This window comes from Oryx dammah, unplaced genomic scaffold (genome assembly GCF_014754425.2).
Source record: "Oryx dammah isolate SB20612 unplaced genomic scaffold, SCBI_Odam_1.1 HiC_scaffold_19, whole genome shotgun sequence".
Taxonomy (NCBI): domain Eukaryota; kingdom Metazoa; phylum Chordata; class Mammalia; order Artiodactyla; family Bovidae; genus Oryx; species Oryx dammah.
In genome coordinates, this window is record NW_024070203.1 from 16,845,105 (window position 1) to 16,861,095 (window position 15,991).

General features: G+C 53.5%; 1 protein-coding gene across 1 annotated transcript in view; it reads left to right on the forward strand.

The window, feature by feature from the left end:
• Positions 1–15,991, forward strand: part of COL22A1 (collagen type XXII alpha 1 chain) — a 203,161-nt gene that overhangs the window by 55,323 nt on the left and 131,847 nt on the right. Inside the window, exons 12-15 of the mRNA XM_040261747.1 lie at positions 10,021–10,074; positions 10,859–10,912; positions 12,270–12,323; positions 12,946–12,990. Coding sequence (XP_040117681.1) covers positions 10,021–10,074; positions 10,859–10,912; positions 12,270–12,323; positions 12,946–12,990 — 207 coding nt within the window. The remainder of the gene's footprint in view (positions 1–10,020; positions 10,075–10,858; positions 10,913–12,269; positions 12,324–12,945; positions 12,991–15,991) is intronic.

Below are 15,991 nucleotides of genomic sequence, written 5' to 3' on the forward strand. Positions count from 1 at the left end.
GGTGATGGTGGTGATGTGATTGTGATGGTGGTGGTGGTGGTGATGGTAATGATGGCGATGTGATGGTGGTGATGGTGTTGTGATGTGATGGTGGTGGTGATGGTGGTGATGGTGGTGATGATGGTGAAGTCATGGTGGCGATGGTGGTGATGAGGATGATGGTCATGATGATGGTGAAGGTGATGGCAGTTGATGTTGGTGTCAATGATGACGATGGTGATGGTGATGATTATGGTGATGGTGATGATGATAGGGTAGAGCCACTGCTCTGGGCTGGTTTGGACTAGTTTGGGGAGAGTCAGGGAGAGCAGGGAGGGGCGATGACTTCCATGCCTCTCCACCCTTGGTCCTTCCATGTTGACAAAATAAATGAGTAACCATGGTGAGGATGTTGGTGTGAGGTTTCCTGCGGCTGGGCACAGTGTCTTTTTTCCTTAGAGATGTGGTTCATGAGCCTCAAGGAGAGAAAAAAAATTGAGAAATAAAAACACAGCCTCTTTTTCATTCCGAGGGCCCTCCTGCTCTGGGGACCAGAGCCTTCAGGGGAGGGAACCAGGAGAGGCTGCATTGTGGTCGCTTCCTGGACCCACAGCGCCCTCTGGTGTCTGGAAGTCAGGGTGTCCATCCAGTTTTCCTCTGCATGGCTTCATTTGATATGGGGGAGCTCTCTGCCCTTTGGGGGTGCACCGCTTTTCCCTGGGAATCTGGCACATGGGAGAATAAGGGTAAAGATAGCCTTTGTTTTGTGCTCAAATGTGGGCTCAGGTTTGGAAACAAAGCAGGTTTGGGGAGTTGGGCAGACCTGGTTTGGACCAGCTCTGCAGTGGCTGCGTGAGTTTTAGGTGGTGTCTCTCTGAGCCTCAGTCTCATCGTCTGTAAAGTGGGGCCATTGGGGCTGTGTTACAGGAGGTTGGCACTGCCTGGGAGAGTGCCTGCCTTAGGTCTGTAGGTAGGTGCATATAAAAATCTGTCTTTCATCATTCTTCCTTTCATTCATCTGCTAGACACTGTTACTCAGATCCGTGAAGGAGGGACAAGTGCTTCTTCAGGAGGCAGTCTTAAAGTATTGAGTACATGGGAGAGAGTGGTGGGTTCATGGAGCTCTAAAACCTGCCCTGGGTGGCCTTCTGGCAGAGAGCAGCCCAGATCTGGCGTTGGGAAGACCCACCCCACACACACCCAGTTTCTCTAGAGTGGAGAGTAACCAAGGACAGGGTAGGGAGCAACCCCCCTCAGGAGTCTGAATCACAACTTATAGATGGTGAAGGCCTTTGGGAGACACGGGATGGAATCAGGGCAAAGTGTCTCCAAGCCTTGCTTGGGTCAGCAACTCTGTACTCAGCACTTGGTAGACAGGGTAAAAAAAAATCCAAACAAACAACCCAAAAGCCCTTTCTTCAGCATATTCACAGGAATCCTGTCTGGCAATAAATAAAACTTTGTATGGATTTTGTGCTTGGATTTCACAGGGTGGTGCCCCAGAAAAAATATGCGAGCAAGTAGAAAAAACTCAGCTGAATTTTTTTGGGCTGGTTGGCTCCTAGCAGATAGAATTTTCAGTTCAGTTCAGTCGCTCAGTCATGTCTGACTCTTTGCAACCCCATGGACTTCTGCATGCCAGGCTTCCCTGTCCATCACCAACTCCCGGAGCTTGGTCAAACTCATGTCCATCGAATCAGTGATGGCATCTAACCATCTCATCCTCTGTCATCCCTTTCTCTTCCTGCCTTCAGTCTTTCCCAGCATCAGGGTCTTTTCCAATGAGTTAGTTCTTCCCATCAGGTGGCCAAAGTATTGGAGGGCAGTGAGCTCAGGTGGAGGGCATCACCTTCTCTCTCTCTCTCTCTCTCGTGGAAAAGGCCACCGAGATTTAGGAAAATGCTCTTACACAGTGATGTTTTCATTGTAGAAGGTGTAGGAAGTAGTCTATAAGGAGCTCTGGTTCGTTCAGAAGTGTGAGAGTTACCCAGTCTAGGGCCAGGCACTGTGCTGGAGGGCAGGGGAAGGATGGCACAGTGAGGGCCATGAGCTTTAGAGCAGGATTAACCCGCTGTCTACACCTGAGAGTCAGGGTGGGTGACGCAGAGAGAGAATGGAGAATCCCTGTGGCCCCTGCAGAGCTTGCAGGGCAGAGCCAGTGGTGGGTGGCAGTGTGGCTGCTCACACAGTCCTGATTAGCCCGCAGTCTGAGCCAGCTGGGAGCCCTTCCTATGAACATCACAGGGGTGCCTGGGGCCCTGCTCCAGGGGACGGTCAGACCTGCTCTCACAGTGACAGTTCTCTCATCTCAACACGACAGACCCACCTTGTGCCATCACAGCATGAAAGACCTGGTCTCTCCCACCGGATCTGGTTCTTTGTTTGGTGTCTTTAAAGGCAGGCAGTCTTTGAAATTGTGAGATGAGAGGATTTTGTGGAGGTGGAGATGGACTGCCCAGGTGGGTGGGAGTGGAGTGCAGGCTCTGCTATGTGATGGATTTTCTTCCCAGCACCTCCTTTCAGAGCTAGTGACCAAGTCAGGTCCTTGGAAGGTCTCAGCTGTCTCTACATATCACGGGGGTCTGGTGCAGGTGAGACGTGCGCCCTTGCAAGGGATGATGGAGCCACTTTAATGTCATAGATTCTGGCTGAGAGGATGGCCTGGGGCATTAACACTGGCGGCCAAGGTGAATTCAGCGGCCAGCGCTTGGTGACTCTTGTCTGGACTAGTCTCGGAGAGGTGCCTTGAAGTGGAAAGAATCGTGATGTCAGCCTTTTATTGACCGCTTTCATCTGCCCACTGTTCAGTTTATGAGTACCAGCCTCTGCAACTCCTTGAAGGAGTCTGGGGCATGCCTGAGGGCACAGAGTGGTGGGTGAGGGTTGCTGGGGCCGTGTCTGACCCTATGTGCCCCACTGTTAACACCACAATGGCCAGTGCCAGTTCCCTGCTCGCCCCTAGAGAGATGCTTTTATCTGGGATTTCTTGACCCTCAAAACCCATGTCCCTCGTGGGGAGAAACTTATTTTAGGCAATGACTACATTATAGAGCCTCTGAGCCATAAAATATAAAGTATACATGTGCGTTTATATGTGTGAAACTTCTAAGACGTAGTTATACCCTTTGCCTCTAGCTCTGGGTCTCACCCCCTTTGTTAACGACTGGCTTAATCAGCACCCCCATCTCCTATTCTTAGCCTGTGCCTTAATGTGCATTATTCATGGTTATCGAGCTGGATAACTGTGGTCGAGTGCCTTCTATCTTTATCATAATTAAAGGATTTAGGGGGAAATAAATTTAGCTGCCTACGTGCCCTCAAATAGCCTTGTAGGTGGGGGCAGATTGCTGGGAGTTGGAATAAATAAAGGTGCCACAGACCCTGTCCGTGGTGCTGAAGGACACACTGAGGAAGTTTTGAGTTCACGGGTTCTCACAGCCCCAGGCAGAGCCAGAATAGGAAAGTATGCACTTTTTCCAGCTCCGTCTGACACTCAGGCTCTTGCCAAGTCTCATGGCCCAGTCACAGAGCCTAGGGCCTCATACAGGAGGGTGAGAGCATTTATTGGAAGGGTAAGTGCTGGACTGGGAGGGCAGTGGAGGCCAAGGGCGCAGACCCTAGACGCCAGCTGGCTGGACTCAGATCCCAGCTTGGCCACTTAGCAGCTGTGTAACTCTGGCGAAGTCAGTTACTCAACCCCTGCAACCCTTGCTTTCCTCCATCTATAAACTGATGACTATGATTCTACCGGCCTCAGTGGGTTACAGCAAGGACAAAGTGAACTAGTGAAAATAAATGACGTCTGTTGTTAAGAGGTACTCATAAATGTTGAGTATAATTACTGTTACACCAGTGTAGTTTTTCACTTTTTACACCAAATGACATCCTCTGCAGCAATGAGGTCTTATCCCCAGGGGTGGCTGACAGCTGGGAAATGTCAGGGTCCTCTACCTCTCCCCACCGACCCTCCACCGCAGGAGGACTTGTGCAACTCTCAGAGCCTCAGGAAGCCTGGAGGGTGTTATGAGAAAGCGTGTCCCAGGTGGGCTGACATAGAGGTATAAAGTATCTTTCTCTTTCTTCACTTCATCCAAAACAGCTTGCAGAGCATCTAGGAATAACAGCAGTCTCTTGTACTCACAAGTGTCTGCCAGGACTGAAGCACAAGCTACTTAGTTTTGGGGTAGCTATTGTTGTCCTTGTTTTCAGGCCTGTTCACCATGTGACCAGGTGCAAGTGACTCTCTGTCTCTGTGTGGCCACGCCAGGGATTGTGCTCACATATTCAGATACCACGGAGAAGTGGTTCTCAAACTTGAGCAAGCTCTTGAACCACACAGAGGGTTTGTTGAACCAGCTGGCTAGGCCCCGCTCCCAGTCTGTCTGATTCCATGGCCCTGGGGTGAGGCTAGAGTATCCGCCTGCCTAACCAGGCCCAGGGATACTGCTGTGCCAGAGCTGCACTCAAAGGATCACTGTGCAGAGGACCCCTCTGTTCCACCTGAAGAGCCTGCTCCGGCTCAGCGAGGGGGTGAAGAGGAGTCCTAACAGGGCATCTCCACAGCAAAGCAGTGCTTTAGTTGGGATTTAGGGGGCAGGCTCTGATATTTAAGTAATAGAACAGGAGACATTTCTGTTTTCTCTTTGTATTTCACCCAGTGAAGTCACCATATGATCCTTGGAGCTCTGTTTCTTGCAAGTGGGCCTAGGTGGGTAATTTCCTGCCAGACGTTACCCTCTGGGGCTTCTGGTGAGATCATCCAGGCAGAGTGTGTGTGGAGGGGGTGAGGTCAGAGCTTTGACTTGGAATCAGGGCCCCCGATTTTGAGTCACAGCTGCCAGTGTGAACCGAGGGGAAGCTCCTCATCCCTGAGCCCTGGCTGTCATCTGTAATGGGTTTCACGTGCATTATCGACGCTCATCCTTTTGTTTTTCACGCAGGTTTTAGTAATTCTATTCCATAATGACTGTGACATAGGGAGATGAAGCGAAGTGTATTTTCTTTTTATAGTTTATTTTTTATTGATGTATAGTTTATTTGTAATGTGGTGCTGATTTCTTCTGTATAGAAAAGTGACTCAGTGTGTGTATGTGTGTGTACATATGTTCTTTTTTTTCATGGTTTGTCCCAGGATACTGACTGTAGTTCCCTGTGCTGGACAGTAGGGCCTTGTTGCTTATACCTTCTCTATGTGATAGTTTTCATCTGCTAACCCCAGACTCCTTCTCCATCTCTCCTCTTTGGCCACCAGGAGTCTGTCCTCCATGTCTGTGAGTCTGTTCCATGCTGCTGCTGCTGCTAAGTCGCTTCAGTCGTGTCCAACTCTGTGCGACCCCATAGACGGCCTCCTACCAGGCTCCGCTGGATTCTCCAGGCAAGAACACTGGAGTGGAGTGCCATTGCCTTCTCCAATGCAGGAAAGTGAAAAGTGAAAGTGAAGTCGCTCAGTCGTGGCCGACTCTTAGCGACCCCATGGACTGCAGCCCACAGGCTCCTCTGTATTTTCCAGGCAGGAGTCCTGGAGTGGGTGCCACTGCCTTCTCCGAGTCTGTTCCATAGATAGGTCCATCTGTGTTCTGTGTTAGATTCCATGTGTAAGTGATAAGAATGGCATCTGTCTTTCTCTTTCTAACTTACTTCACTTCCTACGACAATCTCTACTCTCATCCACATTGTTGCAAGTAGCATTATTTTGTTATTTTTTATGGCTGAGTAGTATTCCATTGTATATATGGATATAGTCATCTTAAGGGAGTGATTTCTTTTTCACAGGCAAAGAATAGAGGTTCCAGATATTATATTCCAGATAACAGAACCTGATGCTCTTTTCAGATTCCCATGTGCTCAAGTCATTTTCCGAAGCGTTGTCTCAAGGCATCTCACTTTGGGCCGGAGGTGCTGTTCCTCCTTGCATCACCCTGCCCACAGGTGATGAAACGGAGACCCAGCAGGGGAAGGCAGCTGTTTCTGCTCAGCTGAGGGTCAGCAGAGGCGTCACATGAACCCAGGCCCTCCCCCAGTCTGGGCCTCTCCTCTCCTCCCGTCTCTCCTCTTTATCTTTCTCTCTCTTTCCTTGCTTGCTTCTTTTCCTGCCTTCCCTACCTCCATCCCCTTTCCTTTTTTCTTTTTCACTTTGCCTTAGATCCTGAGCTCCAGATTCCCTTTTCAGGAGCCCTCTGTGCCGACCTTTCCCGCTCTAGGCCAGCCTCCGGTCTGTTTCCTGCTCCGCTCACTGACCCGCCTTACGGACCTGAGAAAGTGTTCTTAGTTCTCCACAGAATATAAGCAGCTGACACTTCAATAGCATTTTATGGTCTACAATTATATCCACTCTTGTTTTCTCATCTCAAGCAGCATGAACCTCTGTCTTACAAATGATGACACCGAGGCTCCAGGAGGCACTGTGACTTTGCTGGTGGGATGTCAGGGAGCAGCTTAGGGTGGTAACTTCTCTCTTCACAGCATCTGCAGGCAGCTGAGTTCAAAAGAAGGACTTTGGAAAGTGTGTTGTGCGAGCATGGTAGTGTTCTGTGATGCTAAGCTTATGTGACCCTGGAACATGAAATATCTGGGCCAGGTTGACTTTTTCTTGGGCACACAGCCTCCCGGGGCAGGAACCCATCTAATGAAATACCTGGACCTCATGATGACTTGAAAATGGAAGTTTCTCAGTATGTGTCTTATTTCCAGTGCTGGCTTGGTTATCCCAACCATGATTCAAATAAAATTAAAAAAAAAAAAAGATGTTAGCTTCTTAGGCAAAGAAAATATTCATTCATCTCTAAAGAGCCTGACTTTCTTAGACTGCATGGGGAGCCCATCCCTGCAAACACAGCAGAAGGGACTGGCTCTAGGATGCGTGTGTGCTCAGTTGTGTCCGACACAGACTGTAGCCCACCAGGCTCCTCCGTCCATGGGACTTTCCCAGAAAGAACACTGGAGTGGGTAGCCATTCCCGTCTCCAGGGGATCTTCTCGACCCAGGGATCGAACCCATGTCTTCTGCATTGCAGGCAGATTCTTCACCCCTGAGTCCCTGGGGAAGCCCTGGTTCTGGGACACCAGTTCTCTAAAACCAGTTTGCCGAGCTGTTCCCATTCATAGGAAGCACAGATCCTGCAGCGAGGCTCATGACACCTACTTCCCAGTGGAGCCTGAGACTCAGAGCGCTGCGCTGACCTGGCCTAGTCTGTCAGTACTGAGTGACGGAGCAGGATTTGAAGCTGCAACTTACTGGCTCTTGAAACCATTGTTTTCCTGCAACAGGCTGCGATTCACTTTGGTCCTGGGGTTTCATACCCCCAAGGCTAATTCTGAAGTAGCGGGGTCTCCCCTTGCCTGCCCACGGGGCTTAGGAAGGGATGGACGCACAGGGAGCACCTGTGGGGCGCTGGGCCCGGTGGACACGGATCACACAGATGTGACCCCGTCCCGATCCCCACCTCGTGGCGCTCCGGTCCTGTGATCAGACAGACTCCCCCAGAAACTTGCTGGACAGCAAAGACGGGGCGGGCCCTGCGACAGCCATGGGCACAGCGGAGGTTCCGGAACTCTCTGGAGTCCCCTCTGGCATTGTCTCTGGACTCCTCCTCGGCTTCCTTTATTACACGGTCCTGGCAGCTCCGTGCCCTGCTGCCCCTGCCCCCTGGATTCCCAGGGCAGGAGCCCCCCAGACCTCCCTCCCCCACCTGCAGCTGCCGGAGACAGACTGGCCTGTGAAGGACTGGGTAACTGACCCCCAGGCAAGCTCTGCGCCACGCCACCTCAGGGGCCCTGATCTTGGGGGTGTCCTTATTCTTCTTGATGTTGCCCTTTTGGGAAATCTTGAATTTCTCTCTCGTGTTGTAGGGAAGCTGGATTAATCTGGCCCTGGCTACCTGGAAACACACCGCCTTTTTCTTTAGCTCTGAGCAGATGAAACATGGGCCTTGGAGACAGACAGGGCGTCTGGGGAGCTGAGCCCACACTGTCCCTGACCCTCAGGGCGCCTGCCTCCTGAGAGGCGTTTGGGGAAACTCTGATGCTTCCCCAGGGAAGGGGGGCTGGTAAGGCCGAGCAGGGCTGACCTTGATCCCTGGGGAGGGAGAGCAGGGCTGGATGCCCAGGCTTCCACTGCCCCAACCTGCCTCACCGGGCCATGGAACCGCTGGGAGGCCACCAGGAGTCCGGTGACCTGGTGTGCTCGTGGGCTGCATGTGACGTGAGCGTGAAACACAGATGTGCTGGGGGGACGAGTTCAGTGCACTGATGAGCGGAGAGAGCTCAGAACATGACAGGTCGGGAATGTGACGTGAAGACAGGCTGTGAGCAGCACAGCTGTAATGGCCTCTTAATACTGTCTTTAGTATCCCATTCGTGTTGCTGTTGGCTCTGCCATCAGTGCTAATGATAGCAATGCTAGCTGGTGTCTAGTCGCTGTTCATATCAGATGCATCACTGGCATCTGGACTGGTCGCCTCGTTCAACCTCAGCTGAGTTTCAGAATAGCCAGATGGAGGGGCAGGCGGGCAGGGGGTTCATCCTCACGTGCAGCCGTGCGGATAGAGGCCGAGGAATCTCCAGCCACAGCTGCCCTTCCCTTATAGGGGCAGACAGGGAGGACAGTCTGACCCTAGCAAGCATCCTGTCAGCTCCCAATTGTCCCGAGGAAATGGCCACCCAGGCAGTTTACTGTGCACATCGCATGTGAGTTGTGGTGTCCTTTGCTGGCCATGGGGGTGCCCAGTGGGGTGTGTGCTTTATATCTGAAACCCCCGGTCACCCTCTCAGTGATCCTGCCAGTGTCACTCTGCATACTTTGAAGAGAGATGAGTGATGGCCTTCCAGGGTGGCTGCCTTTGGGGTCCCATGGCTAGAAAGGTACAGCTGTGGGCCAGAGATGTCTGTCTGTCTTTCTCTCCAAGAACAGAACAACTTAGAATGTTCGCCCATAGAATGCACTTTGTAAACATTTTTAAACTATTTGTGTGTGTGCGTGTCTGTGTGCTTACATGCGTGCATCTTAATTTCTAGGTAAAACTAGAAATGTGTGATGTGTCTGTGAGAAAATGAAACCTCTCTCACGGGCTTAAGAACTAAGTAAGAAAATATTTGTAGAAGACATCCTACAGGGTCTAGCCCATAGTGTTTTCTTCTAAATATTACTTACAGGTTCATGAGTTCATTGATTCACTGAATGTCCGACATCCTCATTTCACAGATGGAAGAGCCCCAGAAAGAGGCGTTGGCTTGCTCTGTGGTCCTTGGAAAATTGATGGAGAGTGGGGAGCGGGATGAAGGTCTTGGTGGAATCCTTTGATTTGAAAGAGATGATGTGGGAGTGGATGGGAGCTAAGGGGTCCTCGGGTTCCCTGTTCCCGAGTTGCCCGCCTCCTGCGTCTCCAGGGAGCATGGGGGTGGGATGAGGAGGCCCCCACGGCTGCTCCATGAGGATGTGTGTCACATGCTTCGTCTTCATTTGCTGGAACGGAGTTTGCCCCAGCTTAAGAAGCATTTTTGATACCTGGCCTAGCCCAGCATTTCTGGTGATTTTTCCTCCCAGGGATGCTTGGGGTGTTACACCCGGGGAGTGGTACCCAGTATCCAGGGCCCCTGGAGGACACCCTGAATCACCCAGGGCAGCCTCCCCGCCCCCAGCAAAGACTCACCTGCCCGGTTCTGGGGGGCCCAGATCAAGAACCCTCCTGCGGCCGATGCTCTGCTCGCGTGTGTGACCGGGGCCTGGAGCGGGACGGCCACGTGGCAAGTTACTGAGAGGCAGGGCCGGGGTGTCTCACTCCCACTGTCAGGAGCATACGGACCCCTCAGGGGTCTGGTTAAAACATGGACCCGATGTAGGGGTCTGGAGAGAGGCCCACGAGCCTGCATTTCTTGCCCTCCCCCGGAGGCGTCCGGGCTGCAGATCTGCATGTTGCCGCCCTCTGAGTAGGAATGTCTTGGCCACGATTCCTGTCTGGCGCATCCTCCGCTTCCCCAGTGGAGAGCCTGTGTCCAGCGCGGTCCTCACCCCATCCTAACCACTCTTCTCTCTCTCCCCTCTTAGGGCTCCCTGGGCCTGCCGGGTCCCCCAGGAAGAGACGGCAGCAAAGGCATGCGGGTATGTCTGTTCCCACAGGCCGTACTGGGCTGGGGGCCTGCTGATCGGAGCCCCGGTCCTCGGGGTGGGGTGGCCTTCGCCAGGACCAGGCTTGAGCTGGGCCCCTTTGTACCAGGATCATCCCAGGTCCCTAGAGGTCGGCCTGGTAACTATCACCACACCAGCAGGCATCACCTGGCTGCTCCTGGGAGCTGTTTTCACAGTTGGTTGACCGGCAGTTCTGGGCTCTTGTCCCAGTGCCTGGAACTTGGAATGGAGCCAGGGGACCCAGTTCCCAAGTCCTCAGTTCATAGCTTAAGGAGTTGGCAGGGCCCCTGTAGCCCATGTGTCCAGCCGGCCCACCTTCAGTGGGCACCTGACTCCCCCTTTGCCTCCCCGGCCTCTGAGTCGGAACACACCCCAGGACCCTAGGCGGAAATGATCTCAGTTCAGGCGGGTCCGTCTGACCCAGGATAAAGAGGTCCTTTTCGCACCGAGAACTCGGGTTGGGTCCTCAGTGGCTCCTCACCATCCACGCCAGCCGCTGTGGTTTCCCCACTCTTCTGTCCGGCCCGGTTCTGTGGATCAGCAGAGCCAGAGCACGTTGGAGGTTCGGGTGATGAAGGCCTGTGGCGAAGATCAGCTCCTTTGCTTGTCGGAGGCGCCTCTGGGGGGAGCCTAGGTCTCGACTTGCCGGCCTTTATGACACTGTTTCTGTGCTGAGATCCAGTTCTGGGAAGGACGCCCTGGGGGCCTGGACCTGAGTCCCCCGGGTTGTGACCTCGTGCTGTTCTCTGTGCCGCAGGGGGAGCCAGGAGAGCCGGGCGAGCCGGGGCTGCCTGGGGAGGTGGGCCTGCGGGTGAGTGTTGCTCTGAGCTCTTCTTCCGATGTTTCTGGGCTTCCCTGCTGGCTCAGTTGGTAAAGAATCTGCCTGCAATGCGGGAGACCTGGGTTCGATCCCTGGGTTGGGAAGGTCCCCTGGAGAAGGGCTAAGGCTACCCACTCCAGTGTTCTCGCCTGGAGAATTCCATGAACTATACGGTCTACGCAGTCACAAAGAGCAGACTGAGCGACTTTCACTATCTGATGTTTCTAGTGAACAGATCTTGATGCAAAACCAACTTTTATGGGCCCACTCGACCCCCCACGAATGCTTCTCATGCAGCCACACACCTGCTCGTGTGTGTGTATGTGTGTATGTACACATCCCTGATGTTTCCTAAATTCTCACAGAAAGTGGATCCTACCGTACTCTGCCATTTATTCTAACAAGAGACGTGTCTTTCCTCACCAGTTCAGATCAATACCGCCTGTTCTGTTAATCAGTGCTTACCGTTCCATGACATGGATGCATCATGATTTACATAACTTTTCCTCTGTTTGTGGCCCTCCAGGTTATTTCTAATTTCATTTGTTTTCCACAAAAATCAGTAAATGCACGCACCACTGTAATTTTTTGTTTCAGTAGAGTAGGTGACAAAAATTAGGGTATCTTTGGCTGAGGAAAAACATACAGTTCAGTTCAGTCACTCAGTCGTATCTGACTCTTTGTGACCCCATGGATCACAGCACGCCAGGCCTCCCTGTCCATTACCAGCTCCAGGAGTTCACCCAAACCCATGTCCATCGAGTCAGTGATGCCATCCAACCATCTCGTCCTCTGTAGTCCCCTTCTCCTCCTGCCCTCAATCTTTTATTAATGGGTTTTAACAAATATGGCCAGTTTAGCAGCCTTAAAGCAGCAGCAGTTCCTGGTCCAGGCAGTAGGAGCTCCCGGGCTCGGGACCCAAGGTGGGCTTTGTCAGGACGTGTCCAGGCTGTGCTGGCCCCATGTGAAGTGTGCATAATGAGCCGTGGGAAGCCGGCCTGTGACCAGGAGCTCTGCACGCGTCCAGCCCAGGTCCCGGCATGGCCACGGGGTGCGGCCACACCAGATTGCTGCACTGGCCTCATGAGAGCTCAAAGGCTGCTGTGGAAGTTGAGCCAAGCTGCATGTGAATCCAAGCTCCCCCAGGCAGGGGGTGACATGATCTCTGCATGGAGGGGGGCAGCAGAGGTGGGGGGGGTCTCCTGGGGGGACCTTAGGCAGGCTGCATGCGGCGGCGGATGAGGAGCAGCTGTCTCAGCCCCTAACATGGTTAGTCAGTGCATCTTCCCTCTGCCCCTGCCCTTTTCTCTCCATCCCCAAACCTCTGCTCTGGAACTCTCTTCTGCAGGGTTCCCAGGGACTGCCTGGACTTCCGGGACCTCCTGGCCCCATCGGCACTCCCGTAAGTAGAGGCCGCTGTTGGAAGGGGCTGTGTTGCTGTCCTAGGGGACTGGGACCCAGGCCCTGTGACAGGTCCCCACCCCACATCTGTGCATAGATGCAACTTGGAGCATGTGGTCAGAGAGTCCCACACCTGGGCTGGTGTCTCCAACACGTCTGCTCCCAGAGGGGAGGGGGGCCTTTGCACAGGTTCTGGGTGCTTCTCCTGAGGACGGTGTGTGGATGCATGGTGGGGCGGTGGCCCTCTCCCAGGGAAGGGGGAGGAATGTGGCTTCAAGGGGCCCCGAGTCTCAGGTTCAATTCCTTGGTTCCGTGATTGGATGGCAGTGGGGACTGACTCTGGGGCCACCTTGCTGCGCTTGGCCAACTGAGCTCAGGTCTTAGCTGGGGGCACCTGGATAATCCAGGGACGGGGTGACCAGCCCCGGGGGCTGTCATCCAGGTGAGGGCCGAGCTCACCACCTGGGCCCGAGGGAGAAGCAGGCTGCCGTGGGGAGTGAGACACACGGGAGACAGACCTTCACCACCGTCCCAGGCGAGCAGACTGTCCCGGGGCCTCAAGCTCAGCACAGAGAAGCTGGATGGGGCTGTCTGCGTGTTACTCACCCTCCCTTCCCCTCCAGGGTCTCCGTGGAGAACGAGGGGAAAAGGGAGCCCAGGGAGAAAAGGTATTTACAGTCTGCTTCAGTTAGTTGTGCAGCTTTCTGTGGACAGCATGTGTGTGAGCGTGTGTGTGAGTGTGTGTGTGAATGTGTGTGTGTGTGTGTGTGTGTGTATGTGTGTACTATGGTGAACGAGGGCTGGTGCAGAGGAGGCATTAGCTTCTGACCCCAAATGTAAACTCTGGGCCAGGAAGGCCATGGGCCTGGTACCTACAGGGGTTGAGATCCCCTTGCAGAGACAGTTTGGGGTTTCTGGGCCAGAGGGATTTTGAAAGTGCCCTGCATTGAGATTCAAAAAGTTCCAGTTGCTGCTGGGGACTCACATCTTCCTTAGCAACTGGCCTGTGTTCTCCACATCTCAGGAACACTGACTCTCAATGGAGGAAGGGGGCGTGGGGACAGCTGTGGCCTTGGTGACCCACTCTCAGCCTCATGGACTGAGCGCTGTGACCTGACCTCAGCTGAGACTCTCTATGCCGAGGCTGGCTGTGCCTTCATATTGACACCACCAGGTCACAAGTCAGCCGTAGACCAGACCTTTCCATGGGTGGAGTGCTTGGGGCTCTGGGGGTGGGGAGAAGGATGGCACCACCCTGCCCTACCTCCCCGGACAGCAGTGGGCATCGAATTCCCAGGAATCCCAGGCTCATCCGCTCACTGGGCTCCTTCAGATCGAAAGCTGGAAATTGGCCCTCTTGCGCTTAGCTGTGTTTCAGCCCTCTTTTCAGCATCTGCCCTGTTCTGTCTTCCTGGAGTATGTGTTTCTTTCATTTATAGAACATTTCTAAATTATTAAGAAGTTTAATTTTATTTCAAGCAACGTAACACACACACACAGAGCCATATCTGGAAACAAGGGGAAAAAAACCAAAACAACAGCCTGTAATTGCACCATCCCACTGCAGCTGCAGCGACCACTCTGGCCCGTTTCTTGATTTCTTGCAGGACTCACTCCTGTGTCTCCGACGTCCTTCTACATCATCCCACTTGACGCGTTCTGCGTCGCGTCGTGTCTCCTCTTCCTCCGGGCAGTGTCTCCCCCGCCCGTGCTGCTGCAGACGTCTATGATTTATCCTAAGTGGCTGCACAGCGTCCCCCTGTGTGAATAGGCCGTGATTTATGTGTTCATTCCCCTATTATTGATCAGTGAGGATTGTTTCCAGTTTGTCATGATTAAAAAATACTGCTTTGGTGAACATTTTCACACCAATGCCTTTATTTATTTTTCCCAATGTAGGATGGTTTTCTCCGGCTGCTCCCTTAGAAGGGAGACTGTGGTCAAAGGAGATAAATGTGTTGTATGACTCAGAAAGCGTGTGGGTCCCCAGAAGGCTCCTCGGAAGGAGGGGGGGTGAGAGCCAGGGTGACGCCCCTCACCTCAGGCCACAAAGCGTGGTTTCCGTTTGTTCGGATATCAAACTTTCATCACTGCAGCTTCAACAGTGGAATCCCTTGCCGTGGTGGTTGGGGACGCATGTCTCTTGGTTCTTTGAAGAGAGTTCTTGTGGCTCTGTGTGTCAGGTTTTGGGTGGAGGGCCTCTCTGTGGCCCTCTGCTGCTCCTCTGTACAATGTGGGGACTGGGAAATGACCCTTCGGGTAACCGGGGGTCCAGGCACAGGCTTGATGGGCAGCCCTGGTGCATGGGGCAACGGGTCCAATTTGAAGGTTTCCCCCGGGAGCAGGCAGGGTTTGGGGAACAGACGTGGCAGGAGGGCTGAGCCACAGCCCAGAGCCCTGCAGCCGCCACCTGGCAGGGAAGCTGGGGGAGCAGGGGGTCACCTGCAGGGCAGGTCCTGGAGAGGAAGTCCAGCCATCAGCCGTCAGCCTTAGTCTACAGTGTGGCCCAGAGGGCCCAGAGGAAGCCCTGCGTGGTGATTCCAGAGCCAGCTTGCCTGGGTTTCAGGCTCAGCTCTGGGGTCTGCAAGCAGAGTGATCTTCGGAGAGTTGATTTCACCTCTGAGTCTCAAGTTTCCTCAATGTAGAAAGTAGCTATTATGAAAGGCTGCTATGAGGATTAAATGACTTAATGTTTGTAAAATGCTTAGAGCAGTGCTGGGCAACAGAGGCCATATTTATGGAGAGTGGGAGATGAGAAGGGGAGAAACAGCAAGGCATAGAGAATTGGCAGGGAGGCATAACCTGAGCGCTGAGAGCTCTGCTTTGACTCTGATCCCCAGCTCCCTTGCCGATGTTCTCGGTGACTCTGGGGGGAGCTGGTTCCTTCTCTGCACCTCTGTTTTCCCATCTGTCAAACCAGATGCTTGGGCTGCATGATCTCTTGGGCTTCTTTCCAGTTCTTATATCTGATGAGTACTTAGAACAGTTTATTTTCTCGCGAACCTCTTAAATTTCTTAAATCAGCAAAAAGGAAGTTTCCATCTCCCCTCGAGACAGGTGCATCCTGCTGCCTGGCCTCCCAGACGTGGAGAGTGGCCAGAGAGAGCCAATGCCCGCCCGCCACCAAGCCCAGCTCTGCCAGCACCTGTCAGGACCTTCTCTGCAGGTGTGGGGTGGGTTGGGCCGGCCTTGCTTTCGGCATCTTCCAGAAAGGCCCTGCCAGGCACGAGGTATGGAGGCTCCATGGGCACAAGGACCTCCTAGTGACTGAGGGGCAGTGAGGCCTGAATGGATTGTCCAGGGGCAGTCGGCAGAGTGTACAGTGGGCCCACTAAGTCACAAAGAGGGGTGCCCACTCCCTGGGGACCAACAGTTGGACACAGCTGCCCCTGCTCTGTCCAGAAGAGTGTGCTCTCTGGACAGCTTTGGCAGGGTGTGGTGGGGAGCTCCTGCGGTCCCAGGGAGGACGTCCCGGCGTCCTGCCCTGTCTGGGGATGGAAGCCCGGGCCTTGGAGCAGCAGCCCGTGGCTCTGCTGCCAGCAGCTCTGGGACCTCACTGCAGCTTCTGTGTCCCTTGACCTCCAAATACACTTAGAGTCTAGGCTGCTCTGTATGTGTGTGTGTCTCCCTCTCTCTCCTGTTAGTGTGTGTGTGTGTGTGTGTGTGTGT